Source organism: Carex rostrata, chromosome 34 (genome assembly GCF_964058835.1).
Source record: "Carex rostrata chromosome 34, lpCarRost1.2, whole genome shotgun sequence".
In the NCBI taxonomy this organism is placed as follows: domain Eukaryota; kingdom Viridiplantae; phylum Streptophyta; class Magnoliopsida; order Poales; family Cyperaceae; genus Carex; species Carex rostrata.
This window is the reverse complement of record NC_135951.1, coordinates 4,331,728-4,349,004: the sequence shown is the minus strand read 5'-3', so window position 1 is coordinate 4,349,004 and position 17,277 is coordinate 4,331,728. Positions and strand designations below refer to the sequence as shown.

At 32.9% G+C, this 17,277-nt stretch overlaps 3 protein-coding genes across 4 annotated transcripts in view; 2 read left to right on the top strand and 1 right to left on the bottom strand.

Moving 5' to 3' along the window:
• LOC144548925 (disease resistance protein RGA2-like) overlaps positions 1-17,277 on the bottom strand; it is a 91,942-nt gene that overhangs the window by 26,178 nt on the left and 48,487 nt on the right. Inside the window, exons 3-5 of one of the 2 annotated variants that reach the window (XM_078297650.1) lie at positions 15,329-15,424; positions 15,092-15,201; positions 13,553-13,709 (exon numbers count right to left, since the gene is read on the bottom strand). The gene's annotated coding sequence lies outside the window, so the exon portion shown is untranslated. Of the gene's footprint in view, positions 1-9,460; positions 9,655-13,552; positions 13,710-15,091; positions 15,202-15,328; positions 15,425-17,277 lie in introns of those variants that run through there. The other variant, XM_078297655.1, reaches the window with a different exon arrangement.
• Positions 9,411-10,174, top strand: LOC144548932 (uncharacterized). Its single transcript, XM_078297667.1, has 2 exons — positions 9,411-9,657; positions 10,151-10,174. The coding sequence occupies exon 1, from the start codon at positions 9,411-9,413 to the stop codon at positions 9,651-9,653; it is 243 nt and encodes an 80-aa protein (XP_078153793.1). The 3' UTR covers positions 9,654-9,657; positions 10,151-10,174.
• On the top strand, positions 11,347-11,629 carry LOC144548934 (uncharacterized). The gene has a single exon (XM_078297669.1). The coding sequence runs from the start codon at positions 11,362-11,364 to the stop codon at positions 11,602-11,604; it is 243 nt and encodes an 80-aa protein (XP_078153795.1). The 5' UTR covers positions 11,347-11,361; the 3' UTR covers positions 11,605-11,629.

Below are 17,277 nucleotides of genomic sequence, written 5' to 3'. Positions count from 1 at the left end.
AAGGAAAAACGGGAAAGTTGAAGAGAACAAATTGATCAGAGAGGATGAGAAATAAGATGATGGCATCTCACAGTGAAGGATAGAGATCAACACTACCTTGGTAAATATAACACCAGTCAGGTGCGGATGTCAAAATTATTTAAATTTTATTTTTGACTTGATGGTTGTTTTTCCTTTCATAATTGTGCCCAAATCATTGTTGTTTCCTGATCTTTAAGATTTCCTAATTGAATTCATTCGTTAATTTCTGATTTGCATCATGTGTAGTTATAATAGAAGATATGAGCTGAATATTGCATTACTTGACTGACCCCAAAATCTGAAGTGGTAGTTTGGGTTTGCACAAATAAATGACACAGAAGTTTGAAACTTAAATTTTGGTACCTGATTTGCATGCTACTTACAATGAATGGATTGAACATATTGGGATGAGTTGTCAAGTTATTTTGGCATAGCATAGACAACATAATCTGAACTTTAAGCAAAGGTCATTATAAGTTATGAGACATGCATGTAGGATAGCAGATTTTTGGCACACATGGATATTTAAGACAAAAGCTGAACCTCAGTTTATGCATGATACAAATTGCATGTAAGTAACCTGATATGAACCATGATATTTCTATAGATGAACTTTCTTGTTTTCGTAGGCTTGGTATTAACAGAATTTTCAATGGATTTTGAGTATTTTGAGATAGATGTTATGTAAGCACTTGATTGAATATCGTGCTTGAGAACTTGATGGTCATGTAGGCGTTGTTTTTTCGTGGTAGCGCATGATCGGGGTCATGTAGGCGCTGTTTTCGTGGTAAGCGCATAATTTCTATTATGTAGGCGCCATTAATTCGTGGAAGCGCATAATGGAAATTATGTAGGCGCTGTTTTCGTGGTAGCGCGTGATTCAGTTATGTAGGCTGTTAATTCGTGGAAGCGCATAACCGAAGTCTCGTAGGCGCCGTACTCGTGGTAAGCGCACAATTTCAGGTTATGCGCATAACAGAAATTGTGTAGGCGCCGTACTCGTGGTAGCACATGACCAAATTAATGTAGTAGCAAGCCTGTAGCGCATAAAACAAACCATACAAGAAAATAATATAAATTGCTTTACTAGAACTTTATGCATTAAAGGTAAGATTCATAGGCATTGCATTTGGTTATTCATATCATGTCAAATGCATGATAATTGATTTAATTTTTGTCATATTTTATTTCTTTGGCATTGCACTTATTGTTGTACAATGTGGATTGATTCTTTTATTTAAATTTGAGCATTCTTATTTGAAACTAAAAACCGCACTGAGAGATTGAAAATCTCTCATCTTTTCGCTTTGTGGGTTCCAGGTACTAAGGGCGACACAGAGCAGCATATAGACTAGGCGACAAGAGTGGTGACTGCCATATTGTATAGATTTTGGTATAATCTTTACATAAATATATATATGTTAGTGTGCAGTCATTTTGTTGTTGTCCATGATACATGATTACTTCTCGTATTTAGATTATCTTTTTGTTCATAATGTGCGGGAAGTTATCTTTTGTAAATATTGGAAAAAAGGACTGTAAACTTATACATATATATAAGTGTGTTATTTTCCATTTAGAGACTATACTGTAGCATGGCAGTGTTTAGCATTGGTATTTGTCATAACCTGATGCATATTAGTGCCTTGTGACATCTAGTCGGGTGTACTGTTATTGACCACTTGACATAGGTGTTACAGCAAGTTGTCAATTTTTCTTAGCTGTGACACCTTATTTATTTTTATGATTATTATTTTGATTCAATCGGATAAACTGAAATTTAGTTTGTTCATTTATTGTGTCAGTTTTAATTCAGTTAATAATTTGATTTTTTTCGATGCAGTTATATTTTTTAATACCAAATGAAATTTTGGTTTATCTATTTTATTTTGATTTTAACTGAATCGAACCAATAATCTGAATTAGATGATCTAGATTGGCTTGAATTGACAAGTACGTTGTCAATATAAATTATTGAATTCTCCAGGTGACCGGGTTAAAATATTATCCACGTTGTCAATATAAATTATTGTATAAATTATTGAATTGACAAGTACGTTGGGGCTGCAATCGATATCCTAGATCCAATATATTGTGATTTAAATATATTCTAAAAACATATTCCTAACATTTGCATTCGCTGTCTTTCTAATTTTGTAGTCGACTAGTGCTGTACAGCATTACTTGAGTCGAATCAAATTAACTAAATAAGGAGAAACTGAAACCAATTACAAAATTTATGATGACGAATCAAATTAACTAAATAAGGAGAAACTGAAACCAATTACAAAATTTATGATGACATGCAAAAGTTATGAGGCATGGAAAACAAGAAATGTGTGATATCTTTGTTAGTTTAAGATTCCTAAGCAATGCTAGCTACTCTAACATAAATAATCTCAATGCGTGAGAAACTTTCAATATGCATAATAGTCGATTTTATCTAGTATCTATTATAAATTTTATTTCTGATATAATTTTTTTTTAAAAAAACACATTTTTTTAAGATATTGGAGCAAGTCAAAAATATCCAAAAGTTCAGACTCAAATAAAATCAAAGATCATAAATCAATTTAAATATCATTATTCAATATTAATTTTAATATATTTCAAATCAAAACATTTAATAGTTTAATATCGTAATTAGTTAGTAATAAAATTATTAAATCTCTCGAATCATTATGACTTTGTGGCTATTGTCATAAACCAACTAATTAAAATCATTAAAATAAATCGTAGAGACTGTCTAGATTTGGATTACAATATACAATAAAAACATTGGAGAATTATGCAAAAACAGTTAATAATGAAACGTGTAAGGTAAATTACAATCAAGCTAAAAAAGTATTTGTTCTACTCATATAATATTTTGTCGAGGCTTTAAGAATAATACCTATACATAATGTGCTTGTAAATGAATTTGATAATTACCGTTATAGGGTTATTGTTAATTCAAAATGTATAGATTTAGCTAAAAGTTGGTTAATAAATTATCATGAATTTCTATCTGGTCATATTTACTACAAGACATGTGGTTAGTGTTACACAAAAGAACTCGATTGTATACGCTAGATAGTGTTCCGCCTAGAAGGCCTGAAGACTCCAAAATTGGTGTTTGAGTTCATGAGGGAGTCGTTCAGTAATTGTATAATTAATTTTTAATTAATAGAAGTCATGTAAAATGTATTGTTGTATAATTAAATGGCATTTTAACTAAAATTTTGATATAGTGTAGCAATACTTCTATAATGTCAATGAAACTTTCGATTTATAATTATTTTATTCACATGCTTTTGTAGTGTTAAACTGGAACCCATATATTTAAAAATGACTAGAGAGTTGTCTTGTATTAATATTTTAAAGTTCAGGGATTTTGAGAATAGTCAGTTTTTTATTTCCTATCCTTAAATGTAACAAATAAATGGGAATGACTATGTTTTTTTTTTCTTTTCAATTTGTCATCTCATACAGCGCCTTTCAAGTTTGATACACATTTTCCTGTAGGAGTCGATACAATATTGCTTTTGACTATACCTCCATCTGACACTAAGGGAAAAAGAAAAAAAAAAACAAACTATTTATTGGAAAATACAAGGGTATATTGCTCTACTGGAATTGAAGAAGCGACACAAAATTTATCTGAAAATCTACAATATTTTGAAATTGAAAAATGATCCAGACCTATTAAAACGATTATAGAACGGCAAAAAATAACGACAAAATTTCAAACGATAATAAAACGGCTCTTGAGTATCTGATTTCAGCAAAAGAGCCCTTTTTTCGAAAAACTTGCGAGAAGATTCATGCGTTAATGATGAGAATGTCGTTTTCTGAAATTCAGAATTGCAAAAAACAAAGAAAAGAGCCTGAAAACTTGAGTTCAAGTTTCCGATTAAGTTTTTCATTTCTAACTTTCGATTTTTTTTTCTTTACCATACTTTTTTTTAGACATTGTTTATGTAAATATATGAAGTCTCAGATCTAGTCTTCAGAAGAGAACTGCCCCATTGTGGGGCCAGTCAGAGCATTTTTCAAAAATTTTATAATCAGAGAGTATATTTGTTATTTTTTTTTATTGACGGCATTAATAAAAAAAATCAGACTACAATGTAGACACGCCACAAAAGATCGAGATACGGTCAACTTTGTCTTTAACGTGTGATCAGAAATTAAGTTGGTGGATTTACTCTTTCAAAAAATCATCATAAAATTATTTTTTATGTTGGTTGATGGGAGTGTGCGTGAGAAAGCATGATATATATATGTGAAAAAAAAAAATTAGAACATAGTGGATTTACTCTTTCAAATTAATGAGTTCATTAACTTTCATTTTTTATAAAAATATTTTTTTACTTATTTTTGTAGTATTATTTTTAAATGCGAACTAAGAAAATAATTATCATTAACTCAAAAATTTCTAAGAAAATATTTTTCAATTTGAACCTCATATTTATAAAAGTTATAGATTGAAGTCAAAAATAATATTTGCTTCGACCACCAGATCGAAGAAACAACACATCGAACACTAAAACACGCATCATCTATGAATTATCAATTAATAAATCTATCTTTCTTCGATGCAGATGCTTGATGGGTCGTTAGGGGAACGAAATTCAATCGTATGCAGCTAAATTATTACAGGAAACATCAAATGGCTGGAAATTAAGGTGGGCTCCAGTAGCTCATGACACCCTGCGGTGGATAGTGAAGGGCCCACACAATATACTTAGATTATTCTGCTTCATTCGACGGGACCTGACTCAAGCAAATTGAAACTGACGGTTGAGATTAATTCAGACACGGTACCTATAGAGGTGGCAAAAAAACTCGTAGCTCATGGATCGATCGTAACTCGCATCTAACTCGCTCGTTAATAGCTCGTTTGTTAGTGGACCGAGCTGTTAACGAGCTAGCTCTCGATCATCACTAGCTCGATCTAAAACTAACAAGTTTGAGCAAGTATGAATTTGTGAATTGATATGAATTTGCGTGAATTTAGTATGCATTAATTTATTTTGTGGACTATGTTTGTATGAATTTGAAGATTTAGTATTTTAATATGTATGAATTTAGTTACAAACTTAATTTATGATAGTTTATTTTATAACACATTATTAATACATTCGGGCTTTTGGCCCACGAGCTTTCACGAACTAGCTCGGCTCGCTCGTTGTCAAAACAAGCGAGCTATGAGCCACTTTTTCAGCTCGAGTCCGAATGTTGGCTCTCTCATGACTCGCTCGTTGCTAAAACGAACGAGCCATGAGCTTGATCTAGCTCGGACCGAGCCGGCTCGTTGCCAGCCCTAGGTACCTATTCGGAGATAGTGCAGGGAGCCAGTATTATTTGTACTTTGAGATTCGTACAAAGTTATAAGAACGATCATGAACTGTTCCTTTCAATTTCCTTGAATTAGCTACCTGGGTGATCCGAATTCCTTTTTAGACTGTGTTAGGCTGATAGATATATACCAAGTGTTTTCTATGACTAGGCCCCATTTATTTCCAAACATGGGTTCTCATGAAACATGGATTTGAAAAAAATATGGGCCTCGGTTTTTGAAAATTGTGGAGAATATTTAAAATGTGAGGCCCTCCAAGTCTCCATTTAAACATGGGTAAGCCTATAATGTTGACAAACAAGTTACTCATAGGGACAATATATATATTTGTCAATTTAAATTTGAAACTAACTAATAAAAAATTAAATTAATTAAAGAGGATAGAAGAAAATATATTAGGTCACAATTGAAATATTGGATATTATAAAATTTTCATGGAAAAATTGTAGGGGTGAAAACATATTAGATAGAGAGCGGATAGTTGTAAAACCATATCCAAATTAATTTTTATTTTCAGATACAAAACAGAAGCAGACGGATACAATATTTATCTAATTATATATAAAATATAATATCCTATCGGATATTTATTAAAAAATATAAAAAATATTTTTAAAGTTCATAATATTTATCTAATTATAATAGTGAATAAGATTGGCACGAGTACAAAGATATAATATTTATGCTCCGTCCGCTGTGTAGCGCGAGATGGAGAGAATAGAGAGTGTGAGACAGAGATGCAATGTGTCACGCAAGATGGAGAGATCGATTTATAGAGAGCTAGGGTCGGTGAAAAAGTCGCTGGCGTTGGAAAGGACCGGAGGAGAAAGAGAGAAAGGATGAGACCGTGTGGGAAAGGATATAAGTATGCGAATTTGGTCTACTTTCATACTTCAATTCAAAATAAATTCTTAGACTATCGATAACTCACTTTAGATTTTTTTTTTTTTTTTTTTTTTGTAATTAATTGGCATATTGAATTGGATAAACTGATCTGGAGAAGTGTTCGATTATTTTTTAAATAAGCATATAAATATACGAATTTAAAATGTTACAATAGGTTTAGTTAATGTGTTTAGCATATGCTCTAACTGATTATTATTTACTTTTTTTTGTCCAATCTCCTCCATTTTTGTAACGACGTCGGAGGTCTTCTGAAGTGACAATGTACAGTATGTTGCCCCTAAATTCACTTTTTTTTTTTTTGTATTCATTCATTTCTGCATTGCCTTGGCAGAAATCGCATGAAACCTCATCAACAGTATAGATATTGATCATACAACTTTTGCTTGCACACATAATATTATTCATTTGGAAAACGTGGATGTCAATAACTGTGTGTGTGTGTATATATATTTTCGTGTTAGGTTAAGTATCACTGTTATATGAAGTATAACTCACATAACGACTAATCTTATATATTTAATTATGAGATATTTTCATTAATTATGTTAGTATATAACATATTTTAAAATATTAGAGTAAATCAAAAAACAAACAAATAAAAATGTCATAACACATATATTGATCAAAAGTAAAAGAGCATTGTTCTCTCCCTTTATTAATTTTTGTAGTAATCACAACTGACTTAATCCCTTTAACATAAAAATATGTTTAGCTTCTCAATTATTTTTTTAAATTATTAATAAATATATTTATTGTAAGCTTTTTTATAGATAGATTTCATTTCAATATAAAATTTAGAATGTAAAATCTACATAATAATTGCTTTACTTTTTCAATTATTTTGTATATCTCAAATTATGCAGTCAAGATACATACTATATTTTTTTAGGTTTGTGAATTTTATAAGATTATATACACATTTATCTATTAAAATCTTATGCTGATGTTAACTACATTTTTTTTATTTGTTCATTGTATTTAAAAAAAATGCTTTATGTGTGGTATTTTGTTTATAAAATTGGTTAATTCTCGAACATAAATTGTTTAACAAATATAAGAAAAACATCAAGACACCTTTTACTCTCATATATTTTAATATTTTAAAACATAAAACAAAATGTTGGCAATATTTTATATTAAAAATAATAACTGCAAAATAAGAAAAGTTCATATTTTTATACTCCGTATAACAATATTTTCAGAATTTGTTGTTTGGGAATTACCACTGGTGAACTGGCCTCTTTTTTAACATGTAAATTTGTAAGAAATATTTGAAGGACGCAAAGATCATTAAAAAAATGCATTAACACAATTAACAAATTCAAAAGCATAATCGATCAAACAACAATATTTACAAAAGTATTACTTTTAACTCATATAATTCAAAATTTTCAATTTTTCATGTGCTAGATGTGCTATATATACACACACACAAACATGTGTATGTATGGTCTTATGCCATGGTTATTATTGATTTCAAAGTTTGTTTTCTTCTTCTTCAATTTTTAAATAAAATTTATTGAAATAATTCAGATTTTAAAGGAAAGCAAATATAAAGAGCTCAATGCGAAATTTTGTTGGATTGACATAAATTTTTCATCGGTCATTTTTAGAATACGTTAGGATTTTATTTTTCATCAGTCATTATTAGAATAAAGGCAAGTAATAAGTACCTCCATCCTTTTCTATTTTTAAATATTATACCTTAGGCTAACATAAATTTTATAGGTAACTGTTAAAAATTCTTTGTACAAAAAGCATGACAGAGCCTCTTGTAAATTAGAGTGAAAAATTAAAATCATAAATAAATTTGGTATATATATTAGTCTCAAATTCTCAACATGTTGGTAAGACTCAGGTTTCACTTTTATTAATCATATTATTTGTTCAAGTATTTTTTTGAGTAATGATTATGTACCTCAATTCTTATTAGCAGGTTATCTGGTACTGAGACTTCGCATCATAGTGTTATATTTAAAAAAAAAAAATAGTGTTATTTTGTTTAGGACTTTTTGAGAAAAATCAAGGCTATAAGATTTCGCATAATAGTGTTATATTTAAATATATATATATATATATGTGTGTGCGCGCGCGCGCGCGCGTGTGTGTCTGTGTTTGAAAGAACTTGAGAGGGACATGATGACAGTGACATGAAGCAGTGCTTACATAAAAAGGTACAAATTTATGTATGGTCTTATACCGTGATTGTTATTAATATCAAATTTTGTTTTCTTGATGTTTAATTTTTAAATAAAATGTAAATTCAGATTTTGAAGGAAACTAAATATAAAGAGCTGCAATACGCAATAAAGGAAAATAGGATCCGATTAGCCTTAATTTGATATGTTAATTGTTTTATTTTTTCATCAGTCATTAATTTTTTGAATAAAAATGAGTAATAACTAATAAGTACCGCCATCCTTTTTCTATTTTTAAAATATTGTACCTTTACTTAGGCTAACATAAATTTTATAGGTAACTGTTAAAATTCTTTGTACAAAAGCCATGACAGAGGCTCTTGTAAATTAGAGCGAAAAATTCAAATCATAAACAAATTTGGTAAATTACTCTCAAATTGTCAACATGTTGGTAAGACTCAGATTTGACTTTTATTTAATCATATTATTTATTCAAATATTGTTCCTCGACTGTTATTTTCTATATATTACTGGTAATGAAAGTGATTTTGTTACATCTCTTGTGTACGTAGGGCTGATTTTACACAAAAACAAATTTCAAACCTCCTTAAAAACCAAGTACGTGTATATATGGGCTGATTTTGGATCCGTTGTCGGCCCTTAATTTTTAAAATTAAACAATACATTTTTTATTATAGGCCCAAGATGAAGCGTCAAGGCCCAGACAGAATGCTTTGCTATTACAATTACAATTACAATTACACGCGTCTCTTCATCCTTAAATCTGACAGACACGTGTCAGTCAACTCTCCCACGTGTTGGATTGCCCCCAAATTCATCCCTTAGCTAGTAGCTTCTTAATATAAATCTATCCCCAATCTCTTTCTTTATTTCAATTTCTCCAAACCAAATCTCCTTCTACTTCAGTTCTAAGTTGCAGACTTGCAGTACTTGCTATTTCTATTTTTTCACCAGTATCAGTTTTTCAATAAAAAACAAGATCAATGACAGGTGCACAAGGAGCACAACCCAAGGGGTCTTTCACCGCCACCACCTATCACACTATACCGGGTTCTACCACAGAAGACCCACCGAAGATGGCCATACGATCTGACAAGGACGAGCCGGGGGTGCCGGTTAACAAGTTGGAGGATAAGGTCAAGAATGCGGCTGGCTTGGGTGGGCCCGTCTTTGGTGCTGGAACAGATGATGGTAAACCTGATCTCTGTATTGCCGGTACCGGCTAGACTGCAATGTTATATGTGTCATCTATGTATATGTATGCGATGTAACTGATAAGTTAGGGAAATGGCAATTCATATATCACATAGAGTAAAAAGGATGTATACCAAATAAATTTAAAAAATTCTCATTCTTTTTTTGTTGTTAACTAATTATTTCTCAATTCAAGGGCCGCTTAGAGAACATCAATTTATATACTTGTTTATGCTGGTACCATTTTGTCAAACAATTGTGCTGGTACCATTTTGTCAGACAGATATTTTGTCTAATTATTACCGTCGACAATTCCTAATTTTGGAAATTCGGTCAAGTCTCAGTTTGGGCTAATATTCTGCAAACCACCAACTAGGTATTCCCAAGTTTCCAACTAATACTGCAACAAATGGCAGGTAACAGACACCTAGTTCAAAAACAGTATGGCGCTCTTATAAATAAGGAACAAAAAATGCTTCAAAAGAAAAATGAAGATTGAAAATAGATAAATCAAGTGAAAAGTACCCTGATGAAAAGCCCGATTTGTCGCCTGATTTGTCGCATGCTTGTCAGGTTCTGGCTTTTTGGCAGAATCACTGTCCCCTGTATTTTTTCATGTAGGGTATGATAACACTTAGTATCCTCTCAGATTTATATCACATAGGAAGCCTGACTATAATTTTTTTTTTCTTTCTTTTCAGGAAACTTACCATCCATTTGAGCATCCATGTCAGTAGAATTGGCTAGGTTTAAGGAGTCATCCGCATCTGATTGTTTCGACCCGTTAGATGATTCTGCATGCATAAGAAGAATAAAATAGTTATTAGGTAAATAATTTTATCATCTCATCTCATTGCAATATCAAAAGCAAGACAAATTTAGACATGCTGAGAAAAGACTAACTAAGATGCAAAACTGAGTTATTACTGGTACAACAAAAAAAATTGGTCATTGGTATTTCCCTTGTTTTAATTGTTTTCATTTCTTTGCCAATGATCACCAGAAAGGACAGTCCCAGAGCAATTTATGTTACCAGTCTGTACTGGTAAAATATAAAACAGTCAAAGTTACATTACTTTTTTCACTATCCGAAGCAGGCCCATAAGCATTTTCCTGCAGATTGAAGTGTGAAAAAATATCCATCAGATAATATACTAGTAATTTTTTTATCATGGAGTAGAGTAGATGCTTAGTAACCCTAACAAATACAATCACAATAAAAAAAAGTTACCTTGTTTTCATACAGTGTTGAGGCTTTGGTATATGAACCACTTCCTGAGGAACTACTTGCGTCTGAATCTGTAAAAGAGAAAAAGAGAAAAAGATCTCATCAATCACAATAAATACAATTTGAATTTAAAAAATTACACATGGCAAGAAACCGTAAGGATCACCAGTAAAAGAAAACAACAATATTGACCAAGATATTAACAAACATGAGTGCTAAAGTTTAAATGAATTTTGTTTTTCAAATTTAGCCATCATTAAATATCATACATGATAATCTATTACAATTTCTGGAACAAATTTCTTTTTGGGACTAACCCTAGAAGGATCTAAAATGTCAATAGCAAATTCATATTAGAGACCAACCCAAGTAGCTTCTTCATATAAATCTTTTCCCCATTTGTCTTTCTTTCGTTCAATTTCTGCAAACCAAATCTCACTCAGTATCAGTTTTGCCACAGATTTCTATTTTCCATCAGTATCAGTTTTGCAGTTTAAAAGAAAACAAGATCAATGACAGGTGCACAAGGAGCACAACCCAAGGGGTCTTTCACCGCCACCACCTATCACACTACACCCGGTTCTACCACAGAAGACCCACCGAAGATGGCCATACGATCTGACAAGGACGAGCCGGGGGTGCCGGTTAACAAGTTGGAGGATAAGGTCAATAATGCTGCTGGCTTGGGTGGGCCCATCTTCAGTGCTGGAACAGATGATGGTAAACCTGATCTCGGTGTTGCCGGTACCAGCTAGACTGCAAAGTTACATGTGTCATCTATGTATATGTATTGACCTTACTGATAACTGAGTGATTCACATCTGATTGTTTCGACTCGTTAGATGATTCTGTATGCATAAGAAGAATAAAATGGTTATTAGGTAAATAATTTTATCATCTCATCTCATTGCAATATCAATGGCAAGACAAATTTAGACATGTTGAGAAGAGACTAACTAAGATGCAAAACTGAGTTAATACTTATTACTGGTACAACAAAACAATTGGTCATTGATATTTCCCTTGTTTTAATTGTTTTCATTTCTTCTCCAATGATCACCAGAAAGGACAGTCCCAGAGCAATTTATGTTACCAGTCTGCACTGGTAAAATATAAAACAGTCAAAGTTACGTTACTTTTTTCACTATCCAAAGCAGGCCCATAATCATTTTCCTGCAGATTGAAGTGTGAAAAAATGTCCATCAGATAATATACTAGTAATTTTTTTATCATGGAGTAGAGTAGATGCTTAGTAGCCCTAACAAATACAGTCACAATATAAAAAAAAATGTACGTTGTTTTCATGCAGTGTTGAGGCTTTGGTATATGAACCACTTCTTGAAGAACTACTTGAGTCTTGAACCTTTAAAAGAGAAAAAGATCTCATCAATTACAATAAATACAACTTGAATTTAAAAAATTACACATGGCAAGAAACCGTAAGGACCACCAGTAAAAGAAAACAGCAATATTGACCAAGATATTAACGAACATGAGTGCTAAATTTAAATGAATGTACTTTTTCAAATTTAGCCATTATTAAATATCATACATGATAATCTATTATAATTTCTGGAACAAATTTCTTTTTGGACTAACCCTAGAAGGATCTGAAATGTCAATAGCAAATTCATATTAGGGACTAACCCAAGAAGCTTCTTCATATAAATCTTCCTGACACGTGTCGGGTTGCCTCGGCCCAAATTCATCCCTTAGCTAGCATCTGCTTCATATAAATCTTTTCCCCATTTCTGTTTCTTTCGTTCAATTTCTGCAAACCAAATCTCACTCTAGTTCATTTCAGATTTCAGTACTTGCTATTTCTATTTTCCATCAGTATCAGTTTTGCAGTTTAAAAAAAAAAGATCAATGTCAGGTGCATAAGGAGCACAACCCAAGGGGTTTTTCACCACCACTACCTACCACACTTCACCGGGTTTTGCCACAGAAGACCCACCGAAGATGGCCATAAGGTCTGCGAAGGACGAGCTGAGGGTGTCGGTCAGTAAGTTGGAGGATGTAGTTTACACATGTTGTCCTTCTACTCCGACAGAGGCACATACAGACTCAGGCCCGTAGGGATGTAGTTTACACAAATCATTGCCACCAAAATAAACTTCTGCAAGAGAAGGCTGTACTAGTGAATCATGATTTAAGCACAAAATCATATAGTACAAGGTTGGGATTGAAGGAATTTTAAGGCCTCCTGGCTCCCACCATTGCTTCCCTATTCTCTAATCAGAATATTAATCAGAAAATGAAACAAGTTAATGAAAATCCAGTACCTCTGTAGGTAGTTAATGAATGCTAGATTCTATCCATAATTATGGTTTTTTTCATTCGATAGATTGCCCTGTAGCAAAAATCATGTATTTTTTATTTATTTTAGGGATAAAATTGTCAATGAGGATTGGGTCATTGTTGTTAACTATTCAATGAGCAACGAAAAGTTTGCATGCTTACATGATTTTCAATTTATATATACATCCAATTTTCATATTTGTTCCCAACGTGTTCGGTTTTTTGTGTAATTTGCACACTAATACCATTTTCACATAACCAGTATTCTATCCAATTAGGCTTGATTGTTGCTTGATATTGTTTATTATACTTGTTAGGAAGTATCTCCTGTGGCAAATAGGGCTGTACTATTGAATGAGAGATATGACTAATAACATTTTTTTTTTCATTTGATAGTCTAACCTCATTGATCTCCTCAGCTGGATTAAAACTGCGCTGCAGCCCCTCTGTGCAATTTTGGACTTCTTTCCTTTGAACTTGGTAAAATTGCGCTGCAGCCCCTCTGCTTTGATTTTGCACCTCCAGCTGCAGTTTGATTACTGTTTCAACCGGTCATCACCTGTATCGATGATGCAATTTTAGAAAAGAATTAGTGAAGGATACCTTAAATGAAAACAACTCGGCAAAGGACCAGTGTACGTAATATATGGTATTACCATATTCATTCAACAAGAGAGGTCAGAATCTCAATTAGTACGTATCGAAGATTAAGTGGTAAACTTTTTAATGAAATAGCAACAAGGCTTTCATTGGCAGTCTGGTATGCACCTCTAGAAATTAGTGCAACCAAGGAATAAATACCATGACACAACCCTAATAAAACTATGGTTTAACAATCATGGTTTCCTCAATAATATAAAATATTAAATGTATCACAACATATTAGCCCAGGACCTGATGTTACTGAAATGAGCCCTATAAACTCATAAGCTATAATTGAAACCCAATCAGTTTACATTTCATCTGAAAAAACAAAGTTGATCTATATGCCTGCAACCCTAATTATTTGCAAAACACATCTGAAATTGACTATGGTCCCTAATTTTAGTGAAAATTCATCAGGTGAGAGAGTTGGCATCTAGCCCCCTCTCATTGAAAGCTCTTGTATCATCTGGTACTAGTGTAGTTACAGATGCAGTTTAGTTCCAATCGGGGACAAGATACTTTCTTATCCAAGTAAAGAAAGCAGATCACTCAGAGAACCAAAAAAAAATCTGTCTCAACAGTTACCAATTAAAGGCAAAGATACAGCTAAATATGAAAACCAAAACAGGTACTGCTGGCCAGCACCACTTAAAAAAATGGATTAAAAAAAAAAAAAAAAAAGCAAAAGGAAAGAACAGCTAAATATAATTTCAGCTAACAACATCATATACCCCAACAGGGAATTTACGCAAACTAGTCCCACTAAAGGGGAACTTGTTAGAAATGCAGTTTGGACGCTTTGTGAATTTTGAGCATGTTCTTTTAAATAAAAACTTGCGTTTTTATCAAAACTAAATATTTTTGTTGTATAGATTTAGTTATTTCAGTTTGTTTTGCAAATTTCGGTGTCTTTTTTTTTTTTTAATTTGAGTTGATATTCTTCTAATTAACACATTTCAAATATTTTATTCGGGCTTGGGACCATGTATGGTTTAGACATAGGGAGAGTTAAAAATTTGTAAATTTAAATAAGAACTTTTGTTTTTATCAAAAATAAACCTTCTTTTGTTGTATATTTTTAGTTATTTCAGTACTCTTTACAAATTTTCGGTGTCTTCTTTTCTTAAAAAAATTTGAGTTGCTGTTCTTATAATTTTGAAACTTTTTATTGTTAACCCTCCTTTTTTTCTCGGCTTGGGACCAACTATATTGTTAACATTTGAAATATGTTAGTATCCCTCAAATTTAAATAAAGAAAGTAAAACAGAGAGCATGGAAACAAGGTGAGATATATACCTACAGGGAAGGCACTGTAGTAGTTATTTCAGATACAATCCTCCATTGCTCTGGACATTAACATGTTGTGGGCCTTGTATGTGCAGGAATGAGTCAACAGTAGAAATAACCTACAAATTAAGTTTTTGAAGTTTGAAACAAGAAGAGTCACAAAAAATAATATTTTACTGATAAAAAAAGAAACAAATGTATTGCAAGATCCTTTTATTTATTCAATAAATTGGGATAAGAACATACCTTATTAATACGGGGTTGGCAAGTTATGAAGCATTATCCTACTGCATGTATCTGATTTATTTCCGTTATGAAAGCAGAGTGTTTCAGAGAAGCCACCTGTCACCACGGCCTTTAATGGACTTATTTTGTAGAGAAACAGGTAACCCACATAGCTCCTCTAGCAAATCAACTTTCTTGATTTCTAGATGGTTTTGTTTTTCTCAACATGAGTTGGGGATCTGTTATAGAAGTAGAGTGTCCTTATGTTTCAGAGCAATCGGCCACCATGGCCTTCAATTCTCTTTTTTTTCAGAGAAGCAGGTAACTCCGGGAGATTCTCAAGCAAATCAGCTTTCCAAATTTGTAGAATTTCTAGGGCAGTGAGTCTCGCCATTGTAGCAGGCAATGACTTCAGAGAGCTTGCACCAGAGATATGTAACTCCCTTAGAGAAGCAGGTAACTCCGGAAGCTCCTCCAGTAAATCAGACCCATAGATTCCCAGCATTTCAAGCACAGTGAGCCTCACCATTGTAGCAGGCAATGTAATGAGATTTCTCACACACGAAAGAGTCAAACTCTTGAGGGTACTGCTGTTTTGCAGAATCCATTGCTCCAGCAAAGCCTCCATCCATGAACAACTGGAAACAGAGAGGCTGCTAACAAAGCTTAGGCTTCTTAGTGGCTCAATGAGAACGAGAGAGAGGTCATCAATGTAAAGCTCCTTGATCTTGAAAGAAGCCAAGCTACTTCCTTGGTCGACACCATGTGCTTGTTCCGTAGATGAATGTTCAACGAGCTTCTTGCATCCTGATATATGTAGATCATTGAGAGATCTGAATGCAATTTCTGAGGAGGGAATACGAGAAATATTTGCACAATCATAAATGCGAAGATCAGTGAGAGTAGGAAGGCTTGATGCTGATTCCATCAGTGGCTCATCAACTTTACCGCAGTTTTTTATTGCAAGGTATTTGAGTGCCATGGGAAGGAGGGCGCTCTGGTTATCAACTGCCATTAGCATTGGGCAATCAATTATTTTTAAATTCTGTAGCGATACAAATTTCCCAAATGCACCCATTGGTAGATGTATGAGATTCTCGCAATTTTTGACTTCTATCTCCTCAATAGACTGAAAATCTATGTTGTCTTGCTGCAGGAATCCGTTCAAAGATCTTAAGTTTTGACAGTTTATTATCCGCACTATTCTTAGTGACGATGTTGATGTGCCACTGCTAGAGTTGGGACTTTGATAATATTCTGGAAGATCACTCAATCCCACATAATTGATGCATAATTTAGTTTGACAAAGTGGCAGCGAAGTGGGAAATTTGATTAGGTTTGGACAATCCCTTATATCCACCTCAGTGAGAGTAGTGATACCACATGATATCTCAAGTTCACCACAATTTTCCATTGCGCCAAGCATTGGGTTATCTGTTAACTTTAAGTATTTCAATGATGTTAACTTCCCAAACCCATGAGTTGGTAGGTGTACCAATCTCTCACAACCGTTGATGGTTAATTCCTCAATAGCTTGCAAATCTAGGTTGTCTTGCTGCAGAAATCCATGCAAGAATATTAAGTTGGGGCACTTTATTATCTGCACTACTCTTAGTGATGATTTCAGGGATAATGGTGCAATAGTGTTATTACTAGAATTTTGGTACAAAGCTGGAAGAGAAATCAAGCCAACATTAATGATTTGGAATTCAATTAGAGAAAGTGGCATATCAGGTAACATGTCTAGATTTAGACAATCATGTATATGAAGAATTTTTAAATATGGTATTTTCCAATAAAATAATTGGTTTTTCCAAAGAGGACAATTAAGTAATTTGAGGGATGATAGGTTTAAAGGCTGTGAATCCTCCATCCAATTAGGAGATCTTTGGCCATTATAATTCGTAATTGTCAATTCCATGAGACTAGAAGGGGGTTTGAGGTAATCAATGATTTTCTCAGGGTGAATA

What these genes read in the sequence shown, in the direction of transcription:
- LOC144548934 (XM_078297669.1), top strand. Translation starts at nt 11,362, where the DNA reads ATGACAGGTGCACAAGGAGCACAACCCAAGGGGTCTTTCACCGCCACC.
- LOC144548932 (XM_078297667.1), top strand. Translation starts at nt 9,411, where the DNA reads ATGACAGGTGCACAAGGAGCACAACCCAAGGGGTCTTTCACCGCCACC.